The 19776-nt window shown below is 43.4% G+C and overlaps 1 protein-coding gene across 1 annotated transcript; it reads left to right on the forward strand.

Annotated features, from left to right (window-relative positions):
• Positions 1-6037: 6037 nt before the first annotated feature.
• Positions 6038-19513, forward strand: LOC311252834 (protein NLRC3-like; the record flags this gene model as incomplete). Its single annotated transcript, XM_084346392.1, has 9 exons — positions 6038-6220; positions 6527-6646; positions 6934-7053; positions 11855-12033; positions 12633-13939; positions 14150-14652; positions 15667-15840; positions 17406-17579; positions 19288-19513. The coding sequence occupies exons 1-9, from the start codon at positions 6066-6068 to the stop codon at positions 19511-19513; spliced, it is 2958 nt and encodes a 985-aa protein (XP_084202518.1). The 5' UTR covers positions 6038-6065.
• Between the last annotated feature and the right edge of the window lie 263 nt (positions 19514-19776).

Raw genomic sequence — 19776 nt, forward strand, 5'->3', positions numbered from 1 at the left:
TCCCCTTGGATGAGGAAGCAAAAAAGTATGTGACCATAAACACACACAAAGGCTTGTTCACTTACAAAGTGTTACCTTTTGGAGTGTCTTCAAGCCCAGCAATCTTTCAACGGACAATGGAGGGACTGCTGCAGGGCATCCCTCATGTGGCCATATTCTTGGACAATATCCTTCTTACAGGAAAAAATGACCAAGAACATCTCCAGACACTGACCAAAGTGTTGCAGCGGCTAAAGGATGCCGGTCTCAGGCTCAGGAGGAGCAAGTGTTCATTTATGTGTGAGGAAGTGATGTTTCTAGGTCACAAGGTGGATGCAACTGGACTTCAACCAGTCAATGAAAAGGTGCAAGCAATCAAGGAGGCACCTACACCTTCAAACATGACAGAGCTGAAGGCTTATCTTGGACTGTTAAACTATTATAACAAGTTTTTGCCAAGTCTGTCCACTCTTCTTGCCCCACTGCAAAAACTGTTGCAAAAGGACACAACGTGGCAGTGGGGAAAGGAACAGAAGGCTGCATTTGAGAAGTCAAAAGAGATGATGCAGTCAGCGGAGGTGCTGGTGCATTATGACCCAGAGAAGGACATTGTGTTATCATGTGATGCATCACCATACGGAGTAGGCGCGGTTTTGTCACATCGTATGGCAGATGGAACTGAAAGACCAATAGGATTCACATCACGAACACTAAATGCAGCAGAAAAAAACTATTCACAACTGGACAAGGAAGGACTAGCAGTCATATTTGGTATAAAACGCTTCCACAAGTACATTTATGGACGGAAATTCAGCATAGTGACAGATCACAAGCCTTTGCTGTCACTTTACAGTGAGATGCGAGCAGTGCCACAAATGGCATCTCCAAGGATCCAGCGGTGGGCCGTCACCTTGAGAGCCTATGAATACACAATAGTGTGTAAAGAAGGAAAGTATCACAACAATGCAGATGCCCTGAGCCCTCAGAACTAAAAGGAAGTGAGTTTGCACCTTACACAGTGAGGAAACATGAACTTAGTATCCAAAACGGTTGTGTATTGTGGGGGGCGAGAGTGCTAGTGCCACAGTCAGGCCAAGACAGTGTGTTGAGACAGCTTCATCAATGCCACCCAGGGATGTCCAGAATGAAAGCGCTGGCCAGCAGTTATGTGTGGTGGCCAAAGCTGGACAAAGAAGTGGAGGATACTGTCAAAGCCTGCAAAATATGTCAAGAACACCAAAATGTTCCAGCCCCAGCCCCTTTACACCCATGGGACTGGGCAGACAAGTCCTGGAGCCATATCCATGTGGATTATGCAGGACCATTCATGGGAAAGATGTTTTTTGTGCTCATAGATGCACATTCCAAGTGGATGGATGTGTATCCCGTGAACTCTGCTACTTCAGCTACAACCATTGAGTGCCTGCGCACCAGTTTCAGCAACCACGGACTGCCTGAGTTGTTGGTGTCGTATAATGGTACTTGTTTTGTAAGCAGGGAGTTCAAGGACTTTTTGAAAAAAAATGGTATTCGCCATGTGACCTCTGCACCCTACCATGCCTCCAGTAATGGGTTAGCAGAGAGAGGCGTACAGACATTTAAAAGAATGATGAAAAAATGTAAGGAGGGCACACTGACAGAAAAGGTGGCCAGAGTGTTGTTTGGCTACAGAGTAACCCCTCAGACTACAACAGGTCGATCACCAGCAGAACTACTTCTAGGGAGAAAGCTGCGTTGCACACTGGATCTGATCCATCCAGATCTGAACAGGAAAGTGCTGAAGAAACAAGAACAACAAACCAGAGATCATGACACCAAAGCAAAGGCACGCTGGTTCAAAGTGGGGGGACTCAGTGCTGACCCGGAACTTCAGTTTTGGCCCCAAGTGGATCCTGGGAGTCATAGAGTCTGTGACAGGACCTGTGTCATATAAGGTGATGCTAGGTGATGGGAGTGTAGTCAGGAGACATGTGGACCAGATTCTGATGCATCAACAGACATCAGAGAAAATCACAAAGAGACATCAGACTGAGACAATGCAGCAAAGTCACACCACGGTAGATGACGGGACATTGCTGGAGGTGGAGGAGGTTGTTCTCAGCAGTGATAAGGTGGAGGAGTCAGCTGCTGCAGAGGCTGCAGGAAGATCAGAGACTGAAACAGAGACTATGTTAAAGATCAGAGACTGAAACAGAGACTATGTTAAATGCGAGTCCAGTGAGGAGAAAGTCAAAACGGGAAGTTAAGTTGCCCAGTCACCTTAAAGACTTTCAGTTGAACTAGAAGATTAGCTGAGAGTGTTGTTTGACACCTGTTGTAAAGAAAAAAACAAAAGGTGTTGTTATGTTTCATGTTTCTGTTGGATGCATAGAACCTGCTTAAGGGGGGAGGGATGTAGTAATGAGAAGGCCACAAGGTGGCGCAGTTGGTGGAGAGAACCAGAATACACACATAGAGTTGATGAGGTTTGTTGATGTTCGGGGTCATCCTAATGTGATGTGTGTTGATGTGTACCCTACCTGCCTTCCTCCAGTAAAAGTTGAAGTAAACCAGTTCTTCCTGAGATACCATGACTCCAGTGTGAGTTACTACAGTGAGGAGCCATCGTGAGACTGTTTTTATAGCCTATTTCATTTTCAGACGATTTAAATTAAATAAAATAGTCTAAAATAAAATAAAATAAAACATTGAACAATATTCAACCACTTCCTCAAAGGCTAATATAAAAGAAAGTGATGTTAAATTCAAAATGAAAAGACGACCGCATCTAAAACTCTGTGATTTTTATTACGGCCGCAGCCGTGTTACTTTTTTTTCCCCAGACAATATCTGCTTCCTGTTTTCTCCCCTGTAACCATGGTGAATCACAGTATGGGAGCTCCATTGATGATGGCTTTTTACTAGTCGTCAGGCACGAGCTCAACTCAGAGTTAACATACTCAGAGTCGAAGTCAACTCAGAGTTCAGGGATAGACTCAGAGTTTGTTGAACCTCCTTTCTGGAATACCCCCCTGACCATTCTCTGAGCATACACATTTCACGTGTCCCGCTCTGCCAGAATCAGACTGTACCAGAAAGAGAGAGGGGACGGGGTAAATGACAACATGATAAAGAATTCGAGAAAAATGTTATAGACAACGACAACCATGTTCAATTTGCTTATTTTAACAGAAGAAATTATACATTTTATTTCAAAAGCCTAAACAGGGCAACATTATTAAAATAATATTATTAGCCCCTCAAAGGGCCCCCTGTCAGTGCCGGGCCCTTGGAATCGACCTAACCTTTCCCCCCCTGGCCTGGCCCCTGGAAACACATGTTAGAATAAACTCAACACTTTGATTCTTCTGTGGACACAAAGTCCTGATAGGCTGAATAACACACATTCAAACTACTGTAACTAAAGACGACGAGCCCAGAGGGGAAGACCAGAACCATGACCAGCTCTATGGTACTGTATACTGTGTGTGTGTGTGTGTGTGTGTGTGTGTGTGTGTGAGGTGTGAGTGAGTGAGTGTGTGTGTGTGTGTGTGTGTGTGTGTGTGTGTGTGTGTGTGTGTGTGTCTGTGTGTGTGACAGAGAGAGAGTGTATGTGTGCGTGTGTGTGTGTGTCTGTGTGTGACAGAGAGAGAGTGTGTGTGTGTGCGTGTGTGTGTGAGAGAGAGAGAGAGTGTGTGTGTGTGTGTGTGTGTGTGTGTGTGTGTGTGTGTGTGTGTGTGTGTGCGTGCGTGTGTGTGTCTCGTCACATCATATTAGTTTTGACATAATCAGCTGTCGGTGCTTCGTCTTCATCATGCTCATAAAGGATCAGAAAGGACTCCAGGTGTAATATAAATGTTGCTGCAGATGATGGCATGTTGATAGTCAGGATTTTGTCTATCATACACTTCACATCCTTCCAACATGTCAGGATTAAGATGTCTCCAAATATCCAACACATTTAAATCTTTCATGAACTGTTGGATCAGTGGTCTTGATTTGGCATGTGTACTGTCAGCGCCTGTTGAACCATCTCTCACTGGGTCCAAAGTGCAACTGGAGTTTCATATCACCTGCTAAAGAGATTAGAGGTTAGAGATTAAGAGAAATTAATCATTGTAGAAATTAAGATTATCATCGTTAGGACCATGAACATTTATTTAATTATTTAAAGGTGACATATTATGCTCATTTCTGCTTGTTGACATGGTTCCTTAATGTCTAAGTGGAATGATAGTAACATGCTTTGGTTGAAAAAACCGAAGGATTGAGCACAGCAGGGTTCTTTACACACCAGTTTCACAGCCCTGCTCTAAGCGGCCGTTTTTTTCCCTTTAATGCTAATGAGCTACTGCGTGCGCCGCCCACCTCTTCCTGCCGGGCGGAAGACGTGAGGATGGCATCGCGTAACCATGGCAACGAGCGATACACAGCAACTTCAATAAAGTTGGGGAAAAAAACAAAAACAAAACAACAACAACAACGAGCAAAACACAGCGCGACGCAACCTTTCTGTGTCCGTGCCTGCATATAACTGATAGTAGCACAGCAGACATGTAGCAGGTAGCCCTTGTCTCCAGCTCCAAATCAAAGTAGTGATTGCTTTACTGCAGATAACGTTTTGTTACTCTCAGGTCTGGTCTCTCATGCCAGCAGCTAACGCTACACATAGTTAGCTGTAGCGTTAGCTGTGTGTATACCAACACACAGTAAGTCGTACGACTGCCAAGTTACTCCTGGGCAACTAACACACTGTCCTTTAGCACAACATGCTAATTAATCAACGTAGCTCACTGCTCGTGAATAGCAGACCATTTCATACCGTCTCCTCTGCGTGTTCACGGCGGAACAGGAGCTCACTGGCCGTGAATAACAGACCATTTCATATCGTCTCCTCTGCGTGTTCACGGCGGAACAGGAGCTCACTGGCCGTGAATAACAGACCATTTCATATCGTCTCCTCTGCGTGTTCACGGCGGAACAGCAGCTCACCGTCCACTAACAACTGAGACAATTTCATACCGTCTCCTCTGCGTGTTCAACGTTGATAACTTCACATGTAACGTTAGTTCAGCCTCATATTTACATTGACGGTTAGCGTTAGCTCATGTGCTAAACGGCCAAAGTAACACAAACTCTACTGTTAAATAAATACTTACAGTTCCATCATCAGTGTTGTTGCCAGCGTTATACTGACTCTGGTTGCTGAAACAGTCCGGCGTGAAGTGACTGGCACAGACCATAACGCTTTTGCTCACTGAAGCTGGGACTATTCCCTGATAAATGAAATGTAGCCACTTAGCTCTGATAACCTCTTTGGTAGGGAGGCGATGTAGCGAAACATGAGGATCCGTGCATCCGACGACAGAGCAGCAGTGCCTGACTTTCGGGTTGTACATGGTAGCGGTCAGGCTGTCGCGTACAAGCGAAGCGAGAATGAGAAAATGACGGATCCTCGGTCAGGTAGCTGGCGTAGTGTGGGAGGAGATACCCAGCGCGAGGGCCGGATTATTCAAATCACCCGGACTGTTACGTAACAATCCGGGTGAAATCCAAATGGCTCGTTCAGAGACTCAATTCCTGACTCCGGTAGTTTACAAAACATTGACTTAGTGGTCAAAAATCACTCTTAAGGGGTGGGGAGGTCAACCTGTATATGAATTGATTCACGAATCAGGATCATTCACCCTCCTGCATCTGAAGTACATCAACTAGAGCCCAGCTGACCCTGCCATCTCCTCTGTGTCCTCACTGTGTCTCCTGCCATCATGTGGGTTTCCTGTGAGAAAACTATTTTTGCCTGCAGTTGTTTGATTCTGTCCATCACCTGTTTAACTTATTTAATATTACCCATGGAAGAAGTTAGACCTTTCCAGTCTCAGACATCCAACTTTATAGGTGGTACGTGAAGACAAAACACTTCTCCTGCAGCACTTTCATTAAGCATTGAGAAGTATAATCTAAATATGAAGATCAGAAACACATCACAGAGAGACGTCACTCATACAGTTAACATGGATTAGAGTCCCATAGTTGTTATATAGTTTGTTTGATGAAGATCCCGTCCTCTCTGTTCTCATGATTCTTGTGTTCTCAGCTCACAGTTCATGTTTCACCTCTCAGACCTGAAGATGAGTGTTTGTGTGGAGGAAGAGGAGGACCGAGCAGAGTCTCCAGGATCCATCTGTCCCTCTATGAAGAGTGACTGGTCCAAAGATGAACCTCCAGCCTTCAGTACTGAACCTGGACCATCAGACACAAAGTAAGACAACTGATACTAACTCATTTATATGACTCATTTTTCAGTGATGATCACGTTTGTTTAGTTGATTTTGTGTTCATGTCTTCAAATTTCCACTAAAATGTCTTTTCTGTCCAATGAAGACTTTTTACGCCTCATGTTCCTGTGTGTCTGCTATAAATCTGTAATCTGATCTAAGAGGACAAACAGAAACTGTTAAACCTCCTTTTTATCGACAACAGCAGCCGTTTGTGTATGTAGCTTCTTAAATCACTTTGTTGATGAAGGATTCATGTGATGTGAATAAAAACATGTTGGTGTTTGCAGAGTTCAGTCCAGCAGTCAGAGAGCAGAGTCTCCAGGATCCATCTGTCTGTCTATGAAGAGTGACTGGTCCAAAGATGAACCTCCAGCCTTCAGTACTGAACCTGGACCATCAGACACAAAGTAAGACAACTGATACTAACTCATTTATATGACTCATTTTTCAGTGATGATCACATGTCTTCAAATTTCCACTAAAATGTCTTTTCTGTCCATACTGAAGACTCTTTACGCCTCATGTTCCTCTGTGTGTCTGCTATAAATCTGTAATCTGATCTAAGAGGACAAACAGAAACTGTTAAACCTCCTTTTTATCGACAGCAGCAGCCGTTTGTGTATGTAGCTTCTTAAATCACTTTATTGATGAAGGATTCATGTGATGTGAATAAAAACATTGTTGGTGTTTGCAGAGTTCAGTCCAGCAGACAGAGAGCAGAGTCTCCAGGATCCATCTGTCCCTCTATGAAGAGTGACTGGTCCAAAGATGAACCTCCAGCCTTCAGTACTGAACCTGGACCATCAGACACAAAGTAAGAGGACTGAGATGGACTCATTGAGTGTCTGCTGGTAATGTTTTGCTGTAGAGTAACATCAGGCTCCAGGACTGAAGAAACACTAACAGAAACTCTTTGAAAGTCTCCTGAACACTAACATGTCTGAACTCAGTCAAATCCTGGAGGACTAACAAATCTCACCAGGATGAAATAGATTGGTGTAACCATGACGTGTTTTTGTAGGCTGACCCTGAAGTTAGTGTAACCCTGTTGAAATGTATTCAAGATAATAATAATATATTTGAATAAATAAGTTCATAGGTTAATAAATAGCATTTAAGGTTAAAATGTTAAGAGTCAATGACCAGCAGTGAAGTTATAATATTGCTCAATGAGAACAATTAATAGTAAGTAATGTCCAAGGTTAACTGAATACAGCATTTAAAATTAAAGTTAATTATTGGTTGTTTAATAATATATGTTAAAATGATTGGGATGTGCCTGTAAGAATAGAAAAGAGAGTTGCACAAATGTATTGTGAACTTGTTATTCTTGGACCTTTCGTGACTTTATGTTATTTCGGGACCTTTCTTATTCCTGGACCAATCACCTTCGAAGTCAAAGGACGAGGGGGTGGGATGTACTGAGGTGAAGGCGAAGTGTGTGGAGATGTGGGAGAGTGACGAGCGGAGGAAGACGAGATATGCGGGTTGTCTGCTGTAAAGTACAAACACGAACTTTTTAATTAATATCTACGCCAGTTTGAGTGAAAGTGTTCGACCAGGACTCTTATAAAAACGCTATTGGTGATGGGTTCTGTGCGTTTGAGTGGACTACTCAGCACAAGAAGACAGAGGGGAGTTTAAGTTAGCTTCTGACCTAGCGGCTAGCAGTGCTTTTGCATGGACTTTGCTAACAAGCTAGCTACAAGCGGACCTAACGAGTAAAGCCTGTGGAGCTGTGAGACCGACAGCAAACCCAAAGACCCAGACGGAGCCGGATAGCGCTGCCGAGTGGTGGACTTTGCCGAGATCGTCAGCTGTGTGAGTTTCTCTTCAGCCCGGTGACTCTTCTCTTCAGCTCTCCTTCTGCGTCTGCCGCCTTGGATCCTTAGCGCGGGAGGCTACATCCATTAAGGCTGTCCAAATTCGAAGGCTCCTTCAAATGCGGCCTTCTTCTCCCTCTTTTCGGTAGTATGCACCGCTACTATCCTTTGCGGCCTCCCATATCCCAAGATCCTTTGCGTGCCGCTGCTCAGTCCCGAAAAAGAAGAGGGAAAGCAAGAAAAATGGCGACATCAAGTGGAAAGGCCTCTGTCAGTGACGTCTGTCTCTGTGCCAGGGGTCTGGTTCGGGTTTGGGGAGCTCCCTCCTCCTCCTCCTCCTCCTCCCTCCGTTTGCTTTGCAGCTCAGCGTTAACTTTTGGGTGTACTGCTTTTAAATGCTTATACAAGTATTGCTTTCCTGCATACGTCACAAGTAGCAGTTTCTCTGTCTGAAACTGTGAAATAACTCCAAACCGCACTCCTCTTCCTCTCTGCCATCTCGCCAGTCTGTCTCTGCTCTGGCAGGCAAGCGCAGGAGGGGAGGGGGAGGGGACGGGAGGTGAGGGGACGGGCACAGTGAACCTGAGTGAGCGGAGTGAGAGAGGTGGAGGAGCGCTGCGCATAAGGACTGAGAGAGATGCTGCGCTCACACAAACTCTGAAGAAATACGAGTGATTTGCTGAACTGTAGAAGAGAAACTACAACAAAAATATCGATCTTATCACGCTAGTATCGATCCAATACCAATACTCACCTTGGTATCGATACTACTGATATTTGGATCGATCCGCCCACCCCTATTTAACAACGGGTGACGCGGCCTTCGAAGGTCTCTCCGAAGCAGTGTTGTTTTCGTCAACGATGACGATGACGAAATTATTTCGTTGACGCCCCTTTTATTCATGACGATAACGAGACGGTGACGAGATAAACGTGGCTCTTTGATGACTAAAACATGACAAGACGTGTGTGAGTTTTCGTTGACGAGACGAGAACGGACGTAAATGTTAGTGGGTGGTTTGTCAGACGTTGAAAATGCATGACATTTCTGCTTAATGTGCATGTAATCTGTCAATCAAAACCTAAAAAGTATCTGTAATGCTGCTGCATCCTATCCTTGTTTGGTCACGCCCACCACCTGGCATGCAGCGCGCATTCTGCTCAACACACCTGCGGTCACTCGTCACAGACTTTGGACCATGGCGGTAGCGTCAACAAATCAATGCTTGCTGGTTCATATCTGATGAGCATGTCTTTTATATACTGAGGTGCGAGGCCATTTAGAGCTTTATATACAAGTAGTAGAATCTTAAAATCAATTCTAGTTTTGACGGGGAGCCAATGTAGGGATATAAGAACAGGTGTAATGTGTTCGAACTTTTTTGTTCGAGTGAGAACGCGTGCAGCCGCATTTTGAATTAACTGTAATCGCTGTACAGCTGATTTTGGGAGGCCAGTAAATAGACCATTACAGTAGTCTAGTCTACTTGTTATGAATGCATGAATTAATTTTTCAGAGTCTGCTTTTGACAGGAAGCCTCTTAATTTTGAAATATTTTTTAAATGATAAAAAGCGGATTTTGTGATGTGATTGATATGGCTCTTAAAGTTTAGATCACTGTCTATGATTACACCCAGATTTCTGGCTTCACTTTTGCTCTCCAGGGACAGAGAACTGAGATGAGCTGCAATTCTCTGTCTCTGAGCCTTTGCACCAAAGATGAGTAGTTCTGTTTTATCTTTGTTCAGTTGTAAAAAGTTCTGTGACATCCACAGGTTGATGTCCTCAATACACTGAGTTAGGGAGTGAATGGGATGTAGGTCATCCGGAGATATGGATAAGTACAGTTGTGAATCATCTGCATAATTATGGTAATTTATGTTGTGTTTCTTTATAACATGTGCGAGTGGGAGCATATAAAGATTAAATAATAATGGTCCAAGAATCGAGCCTTGGGGTACTCCACACATAACACCTACTTTGTCTGAGACAAAGTCTCCAATGGACACGAAGGACTGCCTGTCCTGTAAGTAAGTTCTGAACCAGTTTAGAACTGGGCCAGATAGGCCAACCCATTGTTCTAGTTTCTCTAATAAGATATCATGGTCAACAGTGTCAAAGGCAGCACTGAGATCCAGGAGCACAAGGACAGATAGTTTATTAGAATCTGTGTTTATATGCAGATCATTCACAACTTTGATAAGTGCTGTTTCTGTGCTATGGTGAGGTCGAAAACCAGATTGATAAAAGTCTAGTAGGCTGTTTGATGTTAGATAGTTGTTAAGCTGGAAGTAAACTGCTTTTTCAAGTATTTTGCTGAGGAATGGTAAGTTGGAGATGGGCCTATAGTTAGCAATAACTGTTACATCAAGATTGCTCTTTTTCAGAAGTGGTGTAATAACAGCTGTTTTAAGTGCTGCAGGAAATATACCTGATTGAAGAGAGCAGTTAATAATCTTTAATACTTCATGTGCTAAGCAGCTAAAAACAGTTTTAAAGAATTTGGTAGGGAGAGGGTCCAAGCAGCAGGTGGAGGACCTGAGCTGCCCAACGATATCGTCTAGTTTTTTTTGGTCTAACAGGACAAAGTGGGACATGGTAGCAGTCATATTCCTGGAGAACTGGAGGGTAGGTTCATTTCTGGATGTTGATGCACTAATGTTCTGTCTGATAGCTATAATTTTATTGTTGAAAAATGTAGCGAATTCTTCACATTTTTCAGTGGACAGCATTTCTGATGGGGTTGTAGATGGTGGATTAATAAGTCGGTCAACAGTGGAGAAGAGCACTTTACTATTGTTGTAAAGGGGCTTGGTGGTTGGAAACAACGAGAGGATATACAGTAAACCTTGTATGTCTAAAACCATTCCTTTATTATTGTAATTATTGGTGAAAATAGCTGACCTGCAAGCTCACAATGTGTTGCAATGTGTTGAACTTGTAGATCTGCTATTTTCACAACTTATGTGTGACACTCTTTTATGATGAAGTAGGGCATTAATTCATGAAAAAAAAATTAAATATGTTGGAAAAAAAGTTGAAATATGGAGATAAAAGGTTTCTGTCCAACAGCACTCTCCAATACTTATTGACCTAAATTAATTTGTTAAAAGACTATACTTCTTCTTTTGTTTTTTTAACTTTGAACTGGGTATTTTCATTTAGGCTATTTTGTTGCCGGCTATTTTATTTTATTTGGGCCCATGTGTTTTGAATGTGTCTGTGAATGCATTTGACATTGTGAGTTGTAAAGCATTTTAGTTGAAGACCATTGAATGAAACATTTAACCTTACTTTGGGTTTACTTTTTTTTATAAAACAGTTGTAGTTATTGACTAATTTAAAAGGGTAAAAGTATTGCATTTAAAAGTAAATGATTGCACACACATTAGGTTAAAATTGTTAAGTTTATTTGGAAACCCCAAGCTATTCATGATAATTTAAAGAACACAGGTTAGCCAGCTCTCACTATAGCCAAACACGCTAGAGAGGCGCTACATTAGCATCGCTCTGGCTCCCTCCACAAAAAGCCTGAGAGATGTTTGAGTTGGATTTTGGATTATTGCAGAAAATAATGTCTGTGACAAACACAAGTTTATGAAACTGACACGTTTTGTTCTGAGAGATAATCTTCACACATCATTTTCATGAATGCTGAATTCAAGCTGAAAAGTATCGACACTTTGACTTTTCTCTGTGACCATCTGAGCTTCTCAGCAGTGTCGACCAAATCTTGATGTTTTTAACAACAATCATCAAATCATTGTAGTTATAAAGAATTGTGTTCACAGAGAGAGGAAGAGGAGTCATGTCTCTGTGAAGAAGCAGCCCACCTGCTGTGTTTGTTGCCAGGACGTCCTGAAGGATCCGGTCTCTACCAGCTGTGGACACTGGTTCTGCAGACGGTGCATCACCTCAGACTGGGACCAGTCTTGTTCACCAGGAGACTCCTCCTGTCCCCAGTGTGGAGGTAAGACCCAGAACAACAGCTGGACTGTGGACAGACAGTCAGAGACAAACTGTACCAAGTCAGACTGAACATCTGAACATGTTAAAGCCACATTATCATGTCATGTTGTGTGATTTGGCGCCCCCCACAGTTTGTGACTGCAACACCACTGTAGTAAAAACAAATCCCAGGTGTGTAACAGTTTGTCAGACGTAATATAGGTGCTGACTACAAACACAACTCATGACATCATCACAGTGTTACGTGTTGAAGTCAACGCGTATGTAAGGCTGCGATCCTACAAGTGACAGCGACACCGTTCACCTGTTACAACACACTGGACCATCAACACGACTCTGAAGCTGCTACTTTAACCTCACAAAGTTACATCATGTTGCTTTAAACATCTCACCTTCTACATGTCATTATATTTATTTAGAGACTCAGGAGGCATTCAGACCAACACCAGGACGAATTACTAGATTGTCTAGATTACACACAAAGTCAATGAAAAGACTTGAAGAGACTCAAACTTTATATATTGTGATACTGATGGATTGTTATTGATCATGAAAATAATCCACAGATTGTGTTTCTCCAACATTTGTCTCTCTTTTCAGTGAATGTTGGTCTTCAGGAGGTTTTAGATGAACATAAGATCAGTCTGAGGAGGAGATGTGAACATGTGACTGAAGGAAGTGATGGAACAGGAAGTGATGGAACAGGAAGTGGAACCCTCCTCAACAGGATCTACACTGAGCTCTACATCACAGAGGGACAGAGTGAAGAGGTTAATACCCAACATGAGGTGAGGCAGCTTGAGACAGTTTCCAAGAAGAAGACCTTCAGTGAAACTCCAATCAAGTGCAGCGACATCTTTAAAGCCTCACCTGACCAACAGAGACGCATCAGAGTGGTTCTGACGAACGGCGTCGCTGGAGTTGGAAAAACCTTCTCGGTGCAGAAGTTCACTCTGGACTGGGCAGAGGGCTCCGAAAACCAAGATGTCAGTCTGCTGGTTCTGCTCTCGTTCAGGGAGCTGAACCTGATCAGAGATGAGCAGTACAGTCTTCTCAGGCTGCTCCATGTTTTCCATCCAACATTACAGAAGGTGACAGCAGAGAAGCTCGCTGTCTGTAAACTTCTGTTCATCTTTGACGGCCTGGATGAAAGCAGACTTTCACTGGATTTCAAGAACAAAGAGGTCGTGTCTGATGTCACACAGAAGTCATCAGTCAGCGTGCTGCTGACAAACCTCATCGAGGGGAAGCTGCTTCCCTCGGCTCTCGTCTGGATAACTTCCCGACCTGCAGCGGCCAATCGGATCCCTCCTTCGCGTGTTGACAGGGTAACAGAAGTACGAGGCTTCACTGACGCCCAGAAGGAGGAGTACTTCAGGAGGAGGTTCAGTGATGAAGATCTGTCCAGCAGAATCATCTCACACATCAAGACCTCCAGGAGCCTCCACATCATGTGTCTGATCCCAGTCTTCTGCTGGATCACTGCTGCAGTTCTGGAGCACATGTTGACTACAGACCAGAGAGGAGAGCTGCCCAAGACCCTGACTGACATGTACTCACACTTCCTGCTGGTTCAGACAAAGAGGAAGAAGCAGAAATACGATGAGGGACGTGAGACGAGTCCACAGGAGCTGACGGAGGCTGACAGGGAAGTTCTTCTGAAGCTGGGGAGGCTGGCGTTTGAACATCTGAAGACAGGAAACATCATGTTCTACCAAGAAGACCTGGAGCGGTGTGGTCTTAATGTCACAGAGGCCTCGGTGTACTCAGGAGTTTGTACAGAGATCTTCAGAAGAGAGAGTGTGATCTTCCAGAAAACAGTCTACTGCTTTGTTCATCTGAGCGTTCAGGAGTTTCTGGCTGCAGTCTACTTGTTCCACTGTTACACGAACAGGAACACAGAGGTGGTGGAGGACTTCCTGGGAGGATATGAGGAGGACTTCCTGGGAGGATATGAGCAGGATGATGATGATGTTGAGTATGAGGACAAAGAGGAGGACAAAGAGGAGGACAAAGAGGAGGACGATGAGTATGAGGATGATGAGTATGACTACGATGAGTATGAGGACGAAGAGGAGGACAGTGAGGAGGATGATGAGTATGAGTACGAAGAGGAGGACAGTGAGAAGGATGATGAGGATGAGGACGACGATGACTCATCCCTGGATGACTTCCTGAGGAGCACCATGGAGAAATCCCTGAGGAGTAAAAATGGCCACCTGGACCTGTTTGTTCGCTTCCTTCATGGACTCTCTCTGAAGTCCAACCAGAGACTCTTAGGAGGCCTGCTGGGTCAGACAGACAACAGGCCAGAAATAATCCAGAGAGCCATCAACAACCTGAAGAAGAAGAAAACAAAAGTCTCTCCTGACAGAAGCATCAACATCTTCCACTGTCTGACGGAGATGAACGACCACTCAGTCCATCAGGAGATCCAAGAGTTCCTGAAGTCAGAGAACAGATCAGAGAAGGAACTCTCTGAGATCCACTGCTCAGCTCTGGCCTACATGCTGCAGATGTCAGAGGAGGTTCTGGATGAGTTGGACCTGCAGAATTACAACACATCAGAACAGGGACGACAGAGACTGATTCCAGCTGTGAGGAACTGTAGAAAGGCTGTGTAAGTCCAGATGTGTTAAACATTATAAAGTGAGGTGAAGTTGAAGCCTTCAGTATTAAAGATCAAACCTTTACACACATGAATAATATAAAAGCTCGACACTATACACGTTTACCAAAACAAGTATTAAACCTGCTGATTGAATCAATGATCATCACCAAGCTCAGAGTAGAAATTACATGAAGTCATCTTGTTTCCAAAACATTCAGCTCATAAAATGATAATAACACAATGTTTAGTTGTAATTCTTCTGTTTGTGCAGTGGGAGGCATTAAATGAATGAAATGGGAGATGAAAAGCAGCGACAGAATAAAATGCATCAAAGACTGAGACAATACACACAAACACATAACTGAGTAAATACATACGAGTGCAGTTACAACCTACAGTGACTTCACAGTTCACTGATCATCATGTGAACATGAAGCTGAACCAATATAAATCACAGCAGCCTGTAAACTAACATCTGACACGTTCACGTCTCACTTATTTCAACACTTTTGTCCTTTTGTCATTTCTGGTTCATTATTTCCCTCAAGGACACTTCAACATGTATTTCTGTTATTTATATCGCACTTTAAAAACAGGAACATCAGTTTGTTGGACACAAATAAAACGGCACAACAATGAAAGAGTCACAAGAAAAGTATTACAGGGACAGTTACAGATATAAATATAAAGACAGCAGAATGAAGAAAATGGACAAACACAAATATGTCAAACCAAAATCACACAAAGATGAAATTATCAGAATCAGCTGTTAAAAGCCGTTTTATACAGGTGTGTTTTGAGGGGATTTAAAATGGGGCACTGATTCAGCCTAGCTGAGGAGGAGCTCAAGTTTCAAAATACAAACCTTGTGATCAGTGACTGACCAGCTCAGGCCGAACAACTGACCATCTGAGCTACAGCTGCTCATGTTCATGTGCTTTGTGACGCAAAATTTATAGTCTGTTTTCATAGTAAAGAGTCAGATTTTATCACATTTAAATGTTTTATTATCTTTATTCACAGACTGTTTAACTGTGAACTCTCAGAGACTCAACGTGAAGTCGTCATCTCAGCTCTGAAGTTCAACCCCTCACATCTGAGAGAGCTGCACCTGAGTGGAAACAAACTGAATGATTCAGCAGTGAAGCGTCTGTGTGCTGCACTGGAGAGTCCAAACTGTCGACTGGAGACTCTGAAGTCAGTTCATGTGTTTTTTCTCTGTTTATATTAAATTTAAATCTAGAACAGAAGTTTGTCTGAACTCATATCACAACACACACACACACACACAGCTCAGTGCACGTCTGATCAGTGATGAAGATGATGGAGGATGAAGCTCACAGTCAGTCAGCTGTGTGTTGATGGAGATGACGGTGGTGATGAAGATCTGTGCTTTGATTACAGCTTTCTATGTATGTGAGTCAGAGCTGCTTGTTTGTGCTGAAGGTGGATCGATGGTGTAGAACGTTTCTGTTTGGTCGTTGAAGTCTGTCGTGTGATTAAAATGATGCCCCAGGCTGCTTAGAGTCCGTAAATCCAACAACAATTCCCACAATTCCCTGGGAACAATCCCATAACTCCTCTGCAGCTTCCTTCACGTAATTTCCTCAGCGAGTAGGAATGAGATGGATCGGTGCTGGAGCTCTGAAAAAATTCTTTTCAGTAACTGTGGTCAGTTGTGCACCAGAGGCAGCTTCAGAGGTCACCTGGCTCTCATGCTCACTGTGCATCAGCGGACAGAAGCAGGATGTTGGACTCACTTCTGTTTGCAAATCCACTGAACTGGTTTTCTTTAAGAGCTGCTGGCTCAGATATTTGTAGAAAGAAGCTCAGTGGTACGACGTGTTGTCTGAACACATCTGAAGCTCAAAGTCTTCACAGCTGGTCCAAACAGCCGAAGGTGGAGTGAAGAGCTGCTGGAGACACAGCGATGGTTTAAATGTGGAGAAAAGGTGTCACATGTTCAGACAGTCTCTCCTGAAGACATTCAGTGTTTCACTCAGTTGTTCATATGAACAGTGACAGAAGTAGTTGTGTGACAAATGAGCAAAGAGCTGAAAGAGAAGTTCAAACCCCGCCTCCTTTCTCACCTGCACTCAGGTGACCAATCACACAGTGAGGTGTGTGTTAATGTTGTGCTGTTGGTTTTAAAGTGACAGACACTGTTGGACACAGAGCGTCCTAGTCTGACATCAGAAAGGTGTGGCCCCACTCACATTTAAATCTCTGAATAGAAAGTGTTGAATCTTTGATGATGTTAAAGTCACGCTGGACAAAAGACACATGAATGTAATTTAATGTCCTCTCTGATTGAACACACTGCACGTGTTGACTGTCTGAAACTCTGAAGACAAACTTTATAACATTGAACATATTACACAGCTTTATGATGATATGTGACGTTTACACTGACGGAAATATTTAAACTCAGGATGATTTTGATCTGAAACAGTAGAATCAGATCTTCAGTCAATTCCTGTTGGTTTCTGTTTGGCTGCACAACATGAGTTTGTATGGATGGAGCCTCTGGTGGAGCTGCAGAGTTTAAGAGGTGGAGTCACTACGTCTTTATATTGAAGCAGCAGCACATTGTCATTAATATTAATGAGAGCTCTGGTTCACTTTGTGTATCTGACAATTGGGTTCAGGTGTTTGGAGCTTCATTTTCTAAACATGTTCAGCTCTGAACAGATGATTAAACTCTGAATGATTACAAGCAGGAACATTGTCTTCTAAACTCACTTCATTGATTCTTTATTCAGATTGATGAGCTGCAGTTTGTCAGAGATCAGCTGTGTTTCTCTGGCCTCAGCTCTGAAGTCCAACCCCTCCCATCTGAGAGAGCTGGACCTGAGTATCAACAAACTGAATGATTCAGCAGTGAAGCGTCTGTGTGCTGGACTGAAGAGTCCAAACTGTCGACTGGAGACTCTGAGGTCAGTTCATGTGTTTTTTCTCTGTTTATATTAAATTTAAATCTAGAACAGAAGTTTTAAATTTCCTTCAGTTCACTTGTTTTCTGGGTTTTTCTGAACTCAAATCACAACACACACACACACACACACACACACACACACACACACACACACACACACACACACACACACTGTAACTCCAGACCTGGCTGAGATCAGCAGCATGTTATTAATCTGTGTTGATGTGAACAGGTGGGTGAATGTTGTGTTGACAGGATGATGTCACCATGATGATGATCCACAATAGAGAGGTGAAGCCACGCCCCCTCTGGTCGACCACCTGGGACCTGATTTCAGAAAAAATTAGACAAATAATTTTCTGCTCTCGTTTGAATTGTGTCATGAATCTCACATATGATGTTTGTCAGTTTAAAAGAAACATTTTCTCGAGAAAGTCTCAGTTTGTCATCAAACTAATAAAATATAAGAGTGAAAATCTGTAATTATAAAGACGACACAGCCAACAGGCGTCAAGTGACATCTGGTTTAATGCTGACTGAAACCTTGTAGAGTCGTCCTAAATATCAGCAGCTCACAGAACTGACCAACTCTCCTTTCACATAACTGCAGCTGTCAGTATGACCACACCTTCTTCTGTGTTGAGGCGGCGGCCATGTTGCTGTTGGTGACGTATGTTGAGTGAGACCAAGTAGTTCACTGTGCGCTTTAACACAAAACTATGAGATTTTACTTTATTTACAACAAACAGACACTTTCTGACTGAAATAAGGTCCATGAAGTCCACCTGAAGGGGCAGGGCTCCCCCTCCCTATAGAGAGGTGTGGTCTGTAGTCCTAAAACCAGAAACCTGTTAGCATGTTAGCACATCCTGTTACAGTCTGTGAGTTAGTTGAATGTGTTTTCAGTTAAATGTGTGAAATAAGGTGTGTGGTTACCACAGGCTGAACATATTTACATGTTTTGTTCTCCAACATAAAATCCATCATTAAATGTCCACAGTTTAATTATAAAGCTCTTCATGTGTTAAAAACTGTTAGCGGTTGCTAACAAGTGTCTAAATGAGACTACAGAGGTTGTCGGGGACATTAAACGTCCTCACAGCGAACACGGAGATTCATCTACTCACTAGTCCATCTTTACAGGCCCACTTTAGTTACACACTATTCTAACTGGTGGGAATTAAACAGTTTTGGACTCAAATATCAATATATGGTAGAGAAGATGTGAGGATGTGAGAGGAGGGGAGATTCCCCTTCACCTGAGCTGTGGGGAGTTGTCAGGGATAGAACAGGTCAGGAGTTCATATGAGGATGATAACAGGAAGGCAGCTAGGATGACACTTATTGTCCAGTCAAACATCAGAGGGTCACTGCCTTGGGGAAGGCATGGGTAACACCTGTCATAAAGTCTGTAACCACTGTTCTGCTGTATAGAAGTCAAGACAACCTGAAGACTGCAGAGAGCACTGTGGCTCTTCTCTCCATGCTGCATGTATTAAAGACAAACTGTCTCCTGTGTTTATCTGATCGGCTCTTCTGATTGGTCCTTTTAGAGACCACCCATCAAACTATTCAGAACCAATATCGTCTGATAACAATCGGACCACCCTTAATTAGGACACAGTGATGTTGAGCTGCACATTTAAACCTGAACACATCTGATCGGATCATAAATTGATTTTTATCTTCATCATTTATTCTTCATTCAGATTGAGTTGGTGCAGTTTGTCAGAGATCAGCTGTGCTTCTCTGGCCTCAGCTCTGAAGTCCAACCCCTCACACCTGAGAGAGCTGGACCTGAGTAACAACAAGCTGCAGGATTCAGGAGTGAAGCTGCTGTCTGATCTGAAGGACAGTCCACACTGTAGACTGGAGACTCTGAGGTCAGTGGAGGGTTGGAGTCAGTCCACGCTGGTTTCAGCAGTATTGTACTGAACACAGTCAGTATCAAAGTAAAGATCCAGAATTTCCTGTTTCACTCAGTGAAGCTGTGAGAGGAGAACGGTGACAGGCTTCATGATTGGACAGAAAGACAGAGAGAGAATCAGCCAATCAGACGAGCCAGAAGCTTGTTGTGACCTCGTGTTGAGTTGATGTGAAGACGACTGTTGTTGTTGTGTTCATGTCTACAGGAAGTAAAGCTGGATCACAGCTGACAGCATCACAGGATGTGTAGAGACAGTCGTCCTCATTCATCA

Source organism: Pagrus pagrus, assembly GCF_965226575.1.
Source record: "Pagrus pagrus genome assembly, chromosome: 23".
In the NCBI taxonomy this organism is placed as follows: domain Eukaryota; kingdom Metazoa; phylum Chordata; class Actinopteri; order Spariformes; family Sparidae; genus Pagrus; species Pagrus pagrus.